At 40.8% G+C, this 17,162-nt stretch overlaps 1 protein-coding gene across 2 annotated transcripts in view; it reads right to left on the bottom strand.

Annotated features, from left to right (window-relative positions):
* Nucleotides 1-17,162, bottom strand: part of COPA (COPI coat complex subunit alpha) — a 35,736-nt gene that overhangs the window by 12,516 nt on the left and 6,058 nt on the right. For both annotated transcript variants that reach the window (XM_017669826.3, XM_017669833.3), the window contains exons 4-15: nt 16,282-16,362; nt 14,727-14,803; nt 13,904-14,013; nt 9,156-9,265; nt 7,704-7,803; nt 7,170-7,305; nt 6,476-6,558; nt 5,016-5,166; nt 4,002-4,068; nt 3,058-3,133; nt 1,086-1,168; nt 287-426 (exon numbers count right to left, since the gene is read on the bottom strand). In XM_017669826.3, the coding sequence (XP_017525315.2) occupies nt 287-426; nt 1,086-1,168; nt 3,058-3,133; nt 4,002-4,068; nt 5,016-5,166; nt 6,476-6,558; nt 7,170-7,305; nt 7,704-7,803; nt 9,156-9,265; nt 13,904-14,013; nt 14,727-14,803; nt 16,282-16,362 (1,214 nt within the window). The remainder of the gene's footprint in view (nt 1-286; nt 427-1,085; nt 1,169-3,057; nt 3,134-4,001; nt 4,069-5,015; nt 5,167-6,475; nt 6,559-7,169; nt 7,306-7,703; nt 7,804-9,155; nt 9,266-13,903; nt 14,014-14,726; nt 14,804-16,281; nt 16,363-17,162) is intronic.

Genomic DNA, 17,162 nt, shown 5'->3' with positions numbered 1-17,162 from the left:
TAGGCTCCCTTAAGTAGAGGAAATGTGTTATTCATTTCTGTGACCCTATCATTCTAAGACCCAAGAGTTCTAAAAACAGGAAAATCACTAAGCCCCTCACTATAATGCTAGTGTGTCTGTACAGGATGGAGAGTGGGCAAAGAAGTGGTCAGAAAGAGTCTTGGGGTTTTACCACAAGAAGTGGCCAAGCCACAAGACAAATTCACTTGGGGGAGAAAGCTCCCACTAATGACATCCACTGTCCCCCACTATACGCCTGACTGCTTAGGGGCACCTGACATGTTACCGTTTCTGCTGTACGTCAAAGAGTGTGATGGATTCTGCATCTCGAAGCAGGAGGTTGCCTGTGCCAGCGTAAAAGATCTCATCACAGTTGGGCACCTGTACCTTTTTGGTGATCTCATTCTTCAGATTCTTGATCAGAAGCTGAAACGAGTAATGAAAGGCTAGGAGAAGTGCATGTACGTAAGATGATGACAGTTGATAATGCCTCTCAGCAATTGTTCCTTAATTTCAATAAACAAAGTTGGGTTTTTCCCGCTCTCTCCAGGTCAAACGCCACTCCAGGCAGGCCACTCCAATCAAGAACCTCTCCAAGGCCCTTGGTACTTTTTTTTCAGTTGGAATATCATGAGAAGCCCAACCGAAGTCTGAATTCCTCAACCACCAGAGAGACAGAACTGTACTTCTGGGCTTACATTTTTGTGAACTCTTTTCTTGAAAGAGCTTTGCTTATCTTGTGTAGAGCCAACTACATTTTAAGTATCAATGGGAGTAGATAAAGAAGAGGACCTACTCAGCTAGACCACCTATTTCAAATCTGATATTTTTGGCACCTATGTTGTCAACAGCAACCTTCACTTGGTTTTTGAGCCCACCTACAATGATCAGTGACCCAGTCAAATCGATTTTAAGGCTTTTTTCCCCAACAGGATTGGGACAGAACTAAGGATGGAGGTAGAGCCGATACAGAAAGATCACAGCTTCCCAGGGGAAAGTAAGGAAAAAATGCTCTTTAACCTGCAATGCACAGGCCACTGCCACCACACTCCCCAAATTACTTTCCCCATTTAGTCTTAACTCACCGAATGCATCCGATCTAGGACAGCAAACCGATTTCGAGCAACCCAAACAGCTGTCAGGCCTGAGGATCGTTTTCCTTCAGGAGCTGAGAACAACAAATCCGAAGGGCAGGAGCATGTGGTGAGCCACTGGCAGGTGACAGAGTCAGGTGCCATGGAACTGCCAATCTTGCTGGCTGCCATGTTGGCTCTGCCAGTTCAGCTGCTTCCTAACTAATTCAGCCATAACCTGAGGCTATTGTCAGTGACTTTTCCCCACTAGTCCCCTCCACACTACAGCCTCCACCCCTGCCAAGACTCTTTTCTCTAGGCCAAGTGGCATTTCAGCCAACACCATGTACTGGCAGGAGGACCGCCCATCTTGGGAGACAGCACACTCCATCGAGCTAACGAGCAAGGCCTCACTGGCCAAGCTGTGGCACACTGCAAGCAGCCTGTCAGTGTCACAGAACCTGCTATCTCAACAAGCTGGGTAGAGACAGAGCCCCCTGCCCAGGTCGCAGCTGCTCGGCGGCTTTTAACATGCAAATGCAGGCCTCCTAGTAGAGCAGGGCGAGGCCGAGCATTCCCAGCTAAACCTGGACAGGCAAGCTCTACACAGGGCAGTATTTAGCACCAAGTATTGCTCTATAAATATCAATCATTCTGATTACCCTGAAGAAAGTTAAAAAATGTTTCTCAGTTCCCAAACATTTCACCGGCTGATTACAATTCTGAATGGGCCCTCCACGCTGGGAGGCTTCCAGGGGGACACACAGAAGGCCGCACTGAAACACTCTTATCATCAGTATCAGCAGAAAACTGGACAGAATGGCTGGCCAGCCTCGTTTTGTACTTCTCTGGTACCTGGGGGTGCCAGGCAACTTACAAAACTAATTCTTATCACAACCAATACACCCATTTTCCAGAGGCTGGGGAACCACATTAAGCTTTTGCTCTTTTTCTTCTGCTGCTGCCTCTCACTGGGCTGTATCTTTACTCCTTTACTAAGTCTCTCCCTCAAAAGATGGAGAAGAGAAAATAAAACTGGTAATAAGACAAAACTAAGATACTGTAAACTCTATTAATTGTAAACAGGAGAGAAAAAGCAGGGGGGTGGGTAGAGAGGGACCAAATCACAAAATTTGGTCAGAAGTTGCTTAACCAATTAATTTTTAGGAGAAACTTTGATGTATCGATACCAAAGACATCTAGGTTTCCTCTCTTCCTGCCATGACCACACTTAGAAGAGAATGAATCCTATTAGCTGCAATAATGACATGGTAGCACCCACAACAGGGAGAGAGCTGGCAAAATATTTACAGAAGCTGTTGATGGGATTTATGCTGTTGTGAAAGTACATTAGAAAGAGCAGGGTCCTAAGCCTCTGACCTATAAAACAGTGATGGAGGTGAGATGAAAGGAGCGTAAGCTAGACTGACATCTATTCTGAGAATGTTCCATCAGCAAATTCTAACAGTAAGGACAGCAACAAGGGATGAGGGTGGTGGAAGGGTAGGCAAGGGTCTCAGCTGGATCCCAGGGTCCCTGGTGGAGTGTGGGTTGTTAGCAGCCTCATCTTTTTGACGTGCAAAGGGAAGCCAATCGGATCTGCATGTGGACGGGAGAGCATAAATCCCTAGTCCCAGGATGAGACACTGCAAGATTGGAACCACATTTTTAAATAAATGAAACTACCAGGGTGAAAGTCATATCAGCTGACAATAAACTAGGATAACATGCTGTGCTGAAAGAGAAAATGGAGAGTTTCTAATAACCAAATTATAAAATATATATATCTAGCTGGAGTAATAAAATGGAGGAGCAACATGAATATTTCACACCATGGTCGCCTCTGATGCAACTGTCAGCAGCACCTGCCAACAGACATGAGTGATGTGGCCATGGCCTGGGGATGGAATGTGAAAACCTTAAAGAGGAGTGATGATGTGAGGAGAGCTGGAAGCACAGTTGGGCAGACACTGAGAATGGGTACCATCAGGATTCTGGGAGTCGGCATCCTTGGGGATGGAGTACAGGTCATAGGTACTATTCTCTAAGTTGCTGGCTCTCTGTGGAGGAAAGGGAGAAATTGAATTGCTGTTAAAGGAACCCAAGACAACAGTTTATTATGACAGAGAAAACAGTACCATTATACAGACAACAGTATGAAAGCATACTTTTCTCACTCTTCACCCAGAGGGCATTTGAATGTTTCTACAGCTAAAAATTATAGGGCTCGCTGCCAAAGAACTCAGCATTCATGTCACTTTATTTTTTGATTCCACCAAAGACGCAGATATTATCTGAACGAAATGCAAGGATTGCCCTCCATTCCACAAATTAACAGACTACAACCCTTGGTGCTCCACCTGGGTATTCTTATCAACTTACAGTCTACTTGAAGGGAAAAAAACATATTAGTGAAAATTGCCAGGAGGAAAATTATAGGGCTATTAGACACTAAAAGTCACTTGGAGAAAGACAGGCTTTCATTCTTTTTAACCTGGCAAACAGGACAGTAAAATTAGAATGGCTTTTTTCCTTTTTTTCCAAATTGTGTGGCAAGAAGTTGATGATCCTGAAGGCAACTCCAGAGAGGAACCCCTCGCAGAATCAGCTCTATTTTTTCACCCAAATGGAGGGCTCAAGATAAGCCTCTCCTTTGCACAGATCTAGTCCTATACCTTCTCTCAAATTACTTTTAGTGATCATTCCCTGTAATGCTCCATGAAGTCTAGAAGTTGTTAGCCTTATGAAAGATGTAAGTTAACATGGTTACAACAACTGAAGCCTGGTGTGAGCCTCTGTTCACCTTGTTAGCTCTCTCAGAATAACCACTAAATGGCTTCTAAGAAACCTTTAAAGATTTCCTAAGGGCATGAGAAGGAGACCTATGGGATATGGAGAGGTCCTGGGAGGACTCCATGGGTTACTTACCGTACACAGTAGGACTGCATTTTCTGCTGGATTGTATGACATATTGAACACTGGAAACTTGGAACCACTAGAGATATATACAGAAAAAAAAGAGAAAATAGGGAAGGAGGATAAGGATATAAGGAAGAAAGGAATTACTCCTAACCTCCTACTTATCCAGTCTTTACACATATTCCTCACTCTTGTAATCAGGAATAAAAGTGAATAGATACTCTCGTCCTTCCCTTAAGGCTTGGGGACTTCCCTACCTTAGTTTCCAGCTGTTTAAAAAAAGCAAACCCTCATTTTAATTAAGTCAAATTATTCAACAAAAGGTAGGCTTAGCGTTCACTGTAGTGAGAAGGATTGGTTCTTACTTAGGTGCAAATTCCTGCACACAGCAGTGGACCCACAGAGAACGGGATGTGACTTGTCTCTGGCCAACTCCTCCTGTCCCGTGGAGTGATCACATAAACCCGTCTTTTTATTGTGGTGATGCTGGAGGGTGGTTATCAAAACCTCATGCCAAAGTTTGCCACCATGAATGTTTCAGCATGCTGATGCAGCTGGCTTTCCAAGGGGACAGTTCCTTCTGCCAGGCAACCCAGAGGTTATCATATCTTCAGAGTTAAGAGTTTCCAGAGACATATATTCTGGTTTAGAGTTGCGTGCATTTTGCTGGAAAGCACAGTTACAGAAATGCCAAATAAAGGCAAAAAGGCCTGCCATCAAGTTCGGCTACTCTCTACCAGGAAACTCTCTGGTTTGCAAAAGACCTGGCAAACTGTAGGAGTCTGACTTCCTCTCCATGGGGTCACTGGCATTCTCAGCAGGGCAACCCCCCATTGTCCTTGCGGCCACTTCCTTGCCCACCAGGCTCCCGGGGTCTAAGCTGAGCAGCTTCAGCCAATGGGGATTTGATCTGTGACAGGAGATGAGCCCACCAAAATGTTATAGGAACAGAGTCCGGTTTGTGGGTATTGTATCATGGTGACAAATGACAAGGTTTGGAGGGAAGACGCAAGCCAGATTTACCTCCGCAACTGCATCACAGCTACATCTTTGGAGCTGTTGAAATCCAACTGACGTAAAAATCGGTCCTTGACATAATGCAGCACATTGCCATGAACAGCATAGGCTGGCCGTTCCCGTTCCAGTTTAAATACAATCATGCCACCATCATGGCCTGGGCAGGGAGAGAAGAGAGGGAAGAATTAGCTGTAGGCAAGAAAGCGAACTGGAAACAGGAGATACACAAGGACAAAGATTGTGTATGTGTGCTAACCACAAAGTTAAAGTTAACATAGCTAAATGCATCCTTTTTTTGCCTAAATTCTCATGATTCTTGGGACCTTCATTCAACACATTTCTGTGAATCCTTTCCTCACACTGTCACACTGCCACTTTCAGACATGCCCTCCTCTGTGTTCTCACACTCCCCACAAACCTCTATGGCACTTACCACCCTGCACCATAACAGTTCAGGTCTATCACCTCCACTACATGATGAGCTCCCTGAAGCCACAAATTGCAGTAATTACCCATCCTTCCCCAGTCCCTAACATACAAGAATATAAAAATATTTGTTGAACAAATGGATGCTAGTTAAAAAAGGCTCTCTGGTTCTGTTTTTAAAACATGTTTTGCCTTTTCCCAATAGCACTATCCACCACTTACAGAAACCTTCCACTTTGTCCTCCTAGCCTGCTCTCCACAGATAAAACCAGACCATGTCACTTCCCTCCCCGCATACCTTTCAATGGTTTTCCGTCGGTTCAGAATAAACACAACTTCTAACCATGGCCTACCAGGCAATGTATTATCTGGCTGGGTCTTACCGCCTATTACTTGGCCCCTTACTCGCTGAGCTCCTACTAGCTTCTCTGCTGCTCCTCAAAGAAGCTGCGCATCTCTCACATCACAGCCTGCATTTGTCGTCTCCCTTCACTTTCCTGAGCCCCCGACGTAAAGTGGCAGTCCCCACACTCGTTCCTATCTCTACTTTTGCTTAACTTCTCTTTAAAGCATTTCACCATATGTTGTTTTATATGCTTATTGTTTTTATGCCCTATCTCCCTTTACTACAAATGAAAGTTCCATAAAGTCAGAGATATTGTTTTATGTAAAGTTATACCAGCAACCAGATTAGGGCCTGACACTCAGTCTTTGCTAAATGAATGAATAAAACTCAGCTTCTAGCTCCTCAGCCTGAGAACATCACGCCCAGAATCAGCTTCCTAAGTCTCCTAGGAACTAGTCACAGAGAATGGGCTTTATTGTTAAACGGATCTTGGTGGAGAAAGAACATTGAAAGAATACTATTGCAAGAGGGTAAGGGGAAAGCCGAGAAAAGCTTCAATTAGGTGGCTCGAAGGACTCTCTCTCTCCTTTTCACTCTACATGCGTTTACTGGAGACAAGGCTAATGGAGAGTCACTCTTAAGTCTTACAAATTTTGAACTAAACCAAGGAACAAGGAGAAGAAATGGCCCTTACCTGCTGCAAAGAGGTTAAGGTTGGGGTGAGCAGCAAGGACCCAGAAACGATCATGGTCCCTGCGGAAGGTCTGAACCCCAGTCCTAGGGAAGCAAAAGGCATACACACTTACTAATGTCTGAGGACTCTTCAGCCCATTACATGCAAGAGTACTGAGCGGTAAGCCAGCACACTGATAAAAATGTTAAATCAGGGACAGTAAACTGCCCATTCTAAGTAAAGTTAGTCATGATCAATTCTATCAAGAAACAGAAAAAGGAAACGTCAAACTGACCCTATTATTTTGATATTTCGTTTCCTTCTCTGTCATAATTTCCTACTATACTACTTTCATTTCATATTTCTTATTTCTCTAGCTACAGAAGAACATGCTTAAATTTAGAGAAGAAAAATAATATACATGGAGATTTCTATTTGATGGAAAATTTCTACATGCTGGTTGATAACTAGGTTCCCTGAAGTGTTCTAGCTTGGAGCAGATGCAGAAAAGAGAAAAGAATTAGCTGTAGGCAAGAAAGAAAACTGGAAATAGATGATACACAAGGATGACGACTGTGTATGTGATGTGACTTGTTACATACTGCAGATAATAAGAAAACAAACAGAAGTGTTCTAACTTTAAAAAAAAGAGAGAGCCAGAGAGAGAGAGGGGCTTTCCTTCGGGTTAGGTTATACTATATCCTAACCCCCTTACCGCTTAGACATATCCCAGACTCGGATACTCTTGTCCTCGGAATTGCTGAGGATCAGCTCTTGGCGAGGGTGGAAGACAGCACAAGACACATTGTTATAATGGCCCCGGCAGGTATCAACCTCCCATGCCTTTGATTCTGAAGGGAAAAAAGAATTAGGGCTTCACAACTTCCTCTCAATGACAGTACCTCTTCTCCATCATCCTTTATCTCCGTACCCTGTATTGTTATTAGCTGTCATTATATAATAAATGTAAAACTCCATATGGCAGGTTTTAGTCACCACTGGATCTCCAGATGTTGAACAATGGGTAGTACAAAGTAGATACTCAATAGATATTTATTGAATGAATGCTTAGTTTTAATTGTATTCATACCCCTCAAAATCAGGACACCCAAAAAAGAATGGGGCAATTTTTAAGCTCCAAGGATTGGCATAACTACCAAAGATAGGAAAATGGGTCACAAGGTCCAGAAGACCTTGCTGGCCAGAGTCAACATCTTAGATGTGATGATACCGTCACTGGTTCACTCACCATTCATGCGCCAGATCTTCACTTGACGGTCATCTGCCCCAGACACAATAAGGGGCATAGTGGGATGGAAGGCAGCCCAGTTTACTCCACGATCATGACCCTGTGGGAAAAAGACGTGGTCTTTGAAAACTGCTTTATAATTATTACTCAGAGCAAATCAATAGACCATGCTGGTAATCATAAAAGACATTTCTGACTTTTACTCCTCCTGTGAAAAGACTCAAGGGACTATGCTGCTCTAAGATTTGAATATGAGAGTTACATGTCAATCTATCCAATATTACTCAAATTCTCATGGGAATTCCCAAATTCAGCTTTATTTGCATTTGGGATATACTGCCTTGTTCTTTTACTTGTCTACCTAGATCTTATTTCTCTAATTTACTAACATCTCAAGAATAAAGAGCAATTTTATAACTTAATGAAGAAATTCTCAAAGTGTGGTCAGTAAACTCCTGAAGGAGCCCCAGCATATTCTTAGGAAATCTGCATGATCAAAACTATTTTCATATTAAGATATTATTTGCCCTTTTCACTCTTATTCTCTCATGAGTGTAGTTTTCCAGAGGCTACAAGACACGTGAAAAGCTACAGTCATTGCTTTGACGCCTAACGGAATGTGTGCTTCTATGTTTCATATTTTAAAATGTTCTTCATTTCAATTTCATATATGGTAAAAACTGACAGAACCCAAATAAGCGAAAATTCTTTGGGGTTCTCAATAAGTTTTAAGAGTAAAAAGTGGTCCTCAGACCAAAAAGTTTAAGAACTGCTCTTTTTAAGATACCTTATATCCTACTTACAGTTGTACTCTGTACTAAGACAGAACTAGAGATGAGGTAGTTTTGAATTAGTAGTATTTTTGAGAGATATGCTGTGATGAAAAGCACCTGGGTTTTGGGGTCAGATCTGAGTTCAAATCCTAGTTTTCCATCTCTTAGATATACACGTATTTTGCTAAACCTCTTAATTTCTATAAATCTCATTTTTCCATTTGTAAAGTGAGGTTAATAACATCTACTTCAGTGGATAGCTATGAGGATTAGGTATTTTTTTAAATGATGGTGTTTTTCTCTTATGCTTTTCTATTTTCCCACCACGCACACAAGCTGCATACACATGGTTGGTTCTCAGTGACCTTGGTTCAATCCAACCCTTACGAGAGGCTTGAGAATGGGCGCTGCTGAGGGAGGATGACAGAGCCTATGCCAGCTGTCTGCCTCTCTACCCAGTAGGTTTATGTAAGGGAACATGACCCTCCCTTAGGTGGCACAGAAGCTTCATTTTTGTTGGTTCACCCACTTTTCTATTTCCAGTGCCTCAAAACAGTGCCTGGCACTGAATAAGCAGTGCACAAATCTTTGCTGAAAGAGTCAATAAATGTATGGCATATTGTCACTGTTTCCCTGGGGAAGAGCCCATATCCAGCCACAGGTTGTGGAGAACAGGTACCTCCAGTACATGCTTCACCACCGCATCCGTAGTTCCAAACAGATCAACCCCAGTTATTCCTCTCACGTCCGACTCCACTGCACCGGGGGACAAGTTTTTTTTCCTTAGACCTTTAAAATGGTAAGAGTGGGATGAAAGATGAAAATAATGTTACCAAAAAGATCACAGAAACTGAAGCACAGAAAGGTATAGTGATAGAAAGACCTTAAAGAAAAAGAGGGGAAAAAGAAATTCAGAATGATTGAAGAAAAGAGATACTGAGGAGCTCCCATCTATTTCCTTCTAAAAATTTTCAAAAGGGAAAAACCAGACAGAAGCTCATTCACTATCTTCTCTTTTGCTCCCTTAAAATTTAGACCCACCACTGGGATTTCTTCCCTGGGGAAAATCCAAACTTCTGACCCAGCTGCCTGCAACGAACCTCCCCTTAGGAGCTGTCTACTTGAGGTGATGCCTTATTTTCATTCTTTAATGTTCCTCAAATGGTCAACATTCAATTTCTACTTTCAATTTTATGAAATTGGCAGCAACTTTTCTTACATCATCTCAAAAAAATTTAGAAGAAATGCCATTTGGGGAGGTCACAGCTCAGTGTTTCTCAAGCTGGAAGCTTTTAGGCAACTCATGGGGACATTTTAAAGGAGATAAGGAAACTAAATCTATTAAATATAAAATAGCTATTTGGGGGAAGATACTGTAAAACTACGAAACTACACAAAGAATGTATTCGTATCTTTTACTTGTCTCTTGGACAGGGACAAAATAATTAAAACTGTCACGTCCTTTTAAGCTCTTGCTTGAAAGGCTGGTTATAGATTTGGATACATGCATTTTGCCATTAAACTTTTAGAGGCTGGTTTCATTGGGAGGAATTAGTCCATAATCTGAAAACAATAGAAAAGACACCAAGCTAAGAAGAATATTAATTGTATAGGACCCAATTTATGGCTCCACTACACCTATCTTTAAAAGCTATTTGTGCAATAATCAGAACCAAAACTATGATAACAATACTACTGCCTTTCATCTTTGTGGTTTTCAAAGTACCCTACCATATGTTACGTGATTCGATCCTGTTAACAACTCTTTGAGACAGGCGAACAGGTATAATTATACCAGTTTATAGATGAAAAAATGGAATTGGGACTAAAATCCTATCTTGTTTAAGTATTTTAGTAGGGAAAGAGGAAAATGGAACTACTAGCATCTGTCAAATAAAAAAGAAGTATCTATTAATTATGTGGGGTGGGGAATAAAAGCTATCGTTGAAAATAAAACCTAAGCCTAAATTTTGGCATCTGCAGGAAAACACAAACATTTAACGATTATGTTATCTTCACTGCTTCCACATTATAATATATCTCTTCTACTACAGGGGCACATAAACATCGGTATGGGAGAGGCAAGCACTTAAAAGGACACAACAGTTTTACTTATCTGGTCTCCTGTGCAAGATGAGCATTTAGTCAATAGGTAGAGGGGAAAAAAAGCCAATGTTTTTAAAAAAAATGCAGTCTCCCAGGGCTTCATAAATAATGTTATCACAGGGATGCCTCCTTACACTTATTTCACTCATCCCTTTAATGGGCTCTGTCAACTTTTTCTAATGAATCTGGTTTATGAAATGGAATCAAAGGAAAATATAAAGACAGACAGCTGTGAGGAACTTCACCTCCAGTAAGCTTCAGCAAACACATTAAAAGGAAAGCTGTATGACAGAATGGAAGCCTTTGTTGCACTTGCTTGTAATGGTCCAGGAAAAGGAAGGGCAAAACCAGACAGATGAATAGAGACAGGCAGTAAAAAGATACTTAGAGAAGAAATATTTGAGCCTTTGAAGAGCCACTCACTAGGACTGAACGACAGATGGAAAATTTCTACAGCAGCTACTCAAATCCAGAGGGAGGACAGACACTCAGAATGGACCAGTTTGACGCACGCCTCCCAATGGGGACCAGGAGAGGTGGTGAAAAGAGAGGGATGAGGACAGGATTTGGCAGCACATTAATACTGTTTTAGCACTCATTTCAAAGATTAAGCCTGAATTACATGGGCTTCACATGCAAAGGTGTGAGCACATTAAGATAATTTAACTGTCAGTTTACTTGGAAACTCAAGATGAAAAAGCAACCTATCTTCTATATCTAGGTTGTAAATACATATCCCCTTCCATACAAATATTTTTTGCCAGGCTAACACAAAAGACTCAGGTTAAGGTAGCCCCAGGAGGCTCAATTCTCATGAGAGAGGTATCAAAAAAGACAGGTTTTCCCTTAAAGAGCTCTGTCTTCTTATTACTACCTACCTCAGAGAGTCCCCTTTCAGACACTGAGAAATGAGAATTTTCAGCAGTCCTCTAAATGTGAGGGTACTCATTTTCTGACTCTTAAGAACCAACTTTTCCTCTGTTGGAAATATTAGCTCTGGTCCCTAACATACCTGAAAGCTAATTCCTTTTCCTGTGTTCAAACTCATTTGAACCTAGGCAAAAATAAAGAAGACACTACTTTCTCAAAAAGGAAAGAATAAATGTAAAAGTCTAACCACAAAAGCTCCTTCCATTTGGTTAAATATCAAAGCATCTCCTTCCACTCTGGCTAAGAGGTTAATGGAAGTCAAGAGAGTTGTGAGTAGAGAAAAACACTTAGAAATGGTAGAGAGCATTAACATTAGTACAGCAAGTTAGCACAAAATTTTCAACATAACATATGCTAAGTATAGCAATCACAATATTATTATATAGTAATCCATGCACTTCACACATTCAAGAGCAAGTATCATCCCAGCTGGGGCGATACTCTCCCTCTTTTCTCTGATTTAAAGCCCCTAATCCTGATGCAAAAATGTTCTCCAGCCTATAAAAATGAAGAAGAGGATTCTTGCCTTGGGCATTTCATGATCACCAATGAGAATCCATCCACCTAACTGCCGCAAATTACTTTAGTTTGGCCACAGTGAATTGCTGTGCTAGCATCAGGTGGCCTGAGCAGGGTAAGGCCCTTCTCAACTGGGTGCTTTAGGAAAGAATTATACCCTAATGGCCAATGCATCCGTTTATGTGTGTAAACAAATTAACTTCTTTATGATCTAGAGTGGCATTAGCTGTGTACCATTCTTAAAGAATGGAGAAAATAGTCAAAGTATCTGAATAGCACTTAATTATTTCACAGAAAGGCTATTCTAAACAACTGGCCCCTGATCACCTCAAACAGCATGAGCCAGGATCTAACCACATCAGCTTCCCACATCATGAGAGAGGGTGCTTTGAATGTGTGCATGGTGAAAAACCATGAAAAGCCACAGCTAGGTTACTGGGAGAGGGAATAAAAAGCTCCCTGGAACTAGCAGTGAGAAGAGGGCACAGGCTCACAGTACCTGTGCCTAACTCCTTCTGCTGGCATGGCTGGTCACATCTGGGTGTACTTTAAAAAGCTTAGCCAGTCTGACGGAAAACTGCAATGGCAGAGTACAACTGCCCTGTCTCCAATACACACTTGTTTATACCACTCCCTTCTAATTCTGAACCTTTGAAACCTACAAAGACAGCGTGACCTAAAGGCTCTACTCTCCAACTGTCCTCATCTTCCCCATGGCTTGTTTTTATGCTACGTGAATCTTAACTATTACAACGTTCCAAACATCGTGCACAGGAACCCAAATTTCCGACTTGCTGTTCATTAAGGGCTTGTAAGAACAGCAAGTACCCTATTGCCCCAGTCCACCATGCCACAGGGAGCTGGGAAAAGTTATCACCTCAGCCATATAATGCAGAAGGGTGACACCTTTACTTCCACAAGGAACCACACGAGGAGCTACAAGGGAGCCTTCCTTTCACAGAATGAAAATACTGCTTTGTAGTATAGCCACTGACCTTTTAGAGAAACCAATCTCCAAGAACTCCTAAGGCAACAAATGAATAAAAAGAGATGCTTCAGCAAGTGATAAGTAAATTTGACTGGGCAGAGAACCAATGGGCATTAAGCATGCCATTTCCATATTCCAAATCTCAACGGAGCACTTCCATTCATCTAGCATGATAACCTCGGAAACAGTCCTTTCTCTGCACTTCAATCATTTGGCTAGCAACTTCTCAGATCTCCTGTACATAGCACTAAACACTGACATCTTTATCCTAAAATCAAGATATATAAACTGGGAAACGTGGGATTATCCCAACTATCCAAAATCTTTAAGTTATTTCAGTTTCTGATTATTTTAATTTCTAGAAGTCTGCCCATTAAAAGGTATTCTAGATATAAAAATCCACTCCTCATCCCATGCACCTTATACTAGAAGGAATGTAAGAGATATTTTCCTATTTATAAATGAAGCCACAGGATCCAAGAGTCCTGTTTCCTTATATTAATCTGTTCCCAAAATTCATTTTTGTCAGAGATGTATTTTTTAATTTTAGTGGAAAACTTGATTCTTAATCAAATACCCCCCACAATACACAGATTTTAACAGAAAACTGACCTACCTAAAAAGTGGAATTTTATTCAAATTAAAAGAATTTTCTAGACCAACCACTTTTCTTATGGAATACCTCTAAATCAAGAACCATTAAAAGCAGATTTAGTATCTTCAGAGACAAAGATGCTATTACATGAGATTGATATATTACATGATACTATTATATATAATAGAATATTCTGAATTTTCCTGTCCTAAGCCAACTACCCTATTTTAAGCGATTGCAGTTTTGCACCAGACATGACTAGGTTGTCCCCTGAACTTGGGCAGCTCACCAGAAATATCCCAAACACGCACAGTCTGGTCCAGGCTGGCTGATACAACCAGGTCTTCCGAGGGGTGGAACTGAGCACACATTACATAATGGTTGTGCCCTGTTAACACACTGCAAGAAGGAAAAAGAAAGACAAAATCAAATTGGGAGCAGGAATCAAGAGACGCCTATGTGCTGAATAGCATCCTCCATATTCAGCAGGTGCGGATCCAATCGTACTTTTTATTTCGGAGGCAAAAGCAAGTTATCCTAACAATTCCGAACAAATAATAATAAGCAAGGCCAGCTATTTTAACAATAGCTTTTATTTTTTCCTCTAATGCTTTGGTATTTAAATATTAGTAACTTCAGGAGAGCTGAGATTGCATAGTTCTCTTCTCACCTTAAAGATATATTAAAATATCAAAAGGAATCTTAGCAATTAATACTGGAAGCTATCTTGTTAGATTTTAGTGGGGTATCCCTCTTAAAGGGAATCATTTTAAATGGTTCCTACATGTTCATGGAAAGCCCTAGATCCAAACACAAAGCAGGACAGAGGTCAAAACCTTGACTCAAGTTTTACGGAATCAGAACTGAAAACCAGCTAACAGTTTTGTTCTCAAAATGACCCCCTTTCCCTGATAAGAAATGATCAGAAAATCCAGATGCATAGACTGTTAATGAGACTGCCTCTATATTTATCATTTGTATGTAAAAGCGTCTTACAAATACAATCAATAATTAATCAGCAGACATAGCCCATCAGGAAAGTGCAGAGATGATTATAAAAAAACCCCAGGAAGAATGAACACTCTTTTTGGGTGTCGTGTCTCCTGCTTTACCAGACACAGGTTCTAGACTGCCAGTTCCATACTCGGATGGTCTGATCATCTGATGCACTCAGGATCCACGGATATTCCTGGAAGATATTCCAGAAAAAGAGTTTGAACATTGAACAAATGTGTTCTTTCAGTCTCCTGCACCAACTTCTCTCTTTGGAGGGAGCACTCTGTTGCTTAACATCTCAGCTGTATCAGTGCAAAGGTATTGCTAATTGTGATAAATCAGGCTAGTTGTCTTCTTCTCCTGATCATTCTACCAGCTTTTCCCAACTTTGGTACTTTAACCTACAAGATTTAAGAATGGAAGCCAGACAAAAGCATTACTGATTCTCAAAGGCAAGTGGTGTACTATATATTTACATTTGCCCCTACATATATGCATATGTGTATTCATATTTACATATAATTTTATAAATTAAGATCCTGTGAAAAGATCTTCTCTCTTCAATGCTTGGACTGGAACACTGTTTTATAGTCTAACTTCCCCCTGTCACAACATCCAGTCTCAAAAAATTCCCAGGTCTCAGTAACCAAAGCAGAAAGCAACATGTAAGAACAATTTAACACTTTAAAAATCTATAAGCTTGTTGGGAAAAGGAATTATTTCTTATTCACAATTCTATCTCCAGTGTTTAGCACAGAACTTAGTAAGTACAGGCACACACATACTTATTGAAAATAAGGTTTTTCGTAAATCCCCAGCTAGATGGCTACTTGTTCGAGACAAGAATCTTTAGCAAGTCCTTTATGGCAGTGACAAATATTCCCTACTGAATAGATTGTCTTAGTGAGTGGTTATCATTCTCAAATGTTTCAGCAATAATTTCCACAATTATCCCTATCCTAAACCTTTTTTAATCTTAGAAAAGGAAATAAAGTACATTATCCAGGAAATTCTTATTTATTTCATTATATTCTTTCTAACTTAATTCAAGACACTTAGTTTACTAAGACTCAAGGAATAGTACAAGTTAATTCTAATAGCACAGAATTATAAAAAGATCCATCCAGGTTGGGACTGGATTAAGAGGTTGGCAGTCTATCTTAATTTCCAGCTCAGTATCCATCTACTATGACACCTGACAGATCAAAGAAAGTAGTAAAACTGGTTAAGGGAACAGCCTCTACCTGACCCTAAAATCCTAGGGTAGACAGGCATAATTGTTACTGCATTAAAATATTTGTTAGCTCATTAAAATGGCCTTTTACCTTGACCTTCCCCCACACACCTACTCAGTAATACTTCACATGGGATTAACCTGCAAATTGTTATTTGCTAGCTCAGCAAACCTAAAACCTAAAATCAAACCTTCACTTTTCCCTATAGAGAATCAATGCCTTCCTCCTAGAGCCCACTGAATCCAATTAAATTCAGGAACTGTTATGCTGCTTTTTGCAGAAAGAAACAAAGCAGAAAAGTCACACCACACAGATCCTAAAAGAATCACTCCATAACCTAACAGTTACCAAAGTTGGGTTCCTGAGGAACAAGAAGACAATTCTTACAGGGAAACTGAAGAATGCTCTACAACCTAGAGCCACCATGGCTACTCACATGATGAAAAAACGTGGTGCGTATGTAGTCCAAGTGCCCAAGCAACGTGAAGAGACAGCGCCGAAGCTTGTAATTCCAAACCTGCAAAGAGAGAAATCCAACTAAGGAGCAGGACATAGGGCTCTTAAGTCCCTAAAAGGCTCAGGTTTCTCAATAAACAAGTTTAGATTTGTCTTCTGTCATTTCTAAATAGGTAGGAACATTGATGGGGGTCTCGTTTAAGGCTGGAGGCAAAAAGACCAAGGAAGAAAAACTATAAGTCAAGTAAACAACATGTGGGGAGGGAAAAAGGCAAGACTAGGGAAAACCTAAAGATACAATGACACAAAGACTTTCTTCCTTTCCTTGGGGAGAAACCATCACCATTTAATAACTTGAAACATGATGTTTATCCAGGGCTTAACTTGAAACTCTCCTTTCTACTGCATAATTGCATTCTTAGCTTGAACACAGACCCCTTCGTGCTTTACTTAGCACCTTAGCTTGGGATAAAAAAATAAGACAGATACCATGACTCCGAAGGAAACCATAATATAACATATGACATCATCATCTCTTAGACTGCTAACTTGGTGTTAAATGATGCCCACACATTGGTGGTCTGTACTTGCCTATCATACAGACAGTAACTCGTCACTATGGAAAATACTACATTTTTCAGTTAGGCTGAGCTAAGCAGAAAAACATCATATTCAGTTATGAAGTTCAGCCAACTACAAAAGTACGGGGCATCAATGGACACAAATGAAGAAGACCCTAAAATCAGGACCATAAATGTACCTTATTTTCCTCATCCAGAAAACCTCCAAAAAAGTGCCAAAAGAAGAGGTCAGGTGCTTTTTGGTCTTTAACATTTAATATTTGTTTATAATCTATCCAGG

This window comes from Manis javanica, chromosome 14 (assembly GCF_040802235.1).
Source record: "Manis javanica isolate MJ-LG chromosome 14, MJ_LKY, whole genome shotgun sequence".
Lineage (NCBI taxonomy): Eukaryota > Metazoa > Chordata > Mammalia > Pholidota > Manidae > Manis > Manis javanica.
This window is presented reverse-complemented; position numbering and strand designations above follow the sequence as displayed.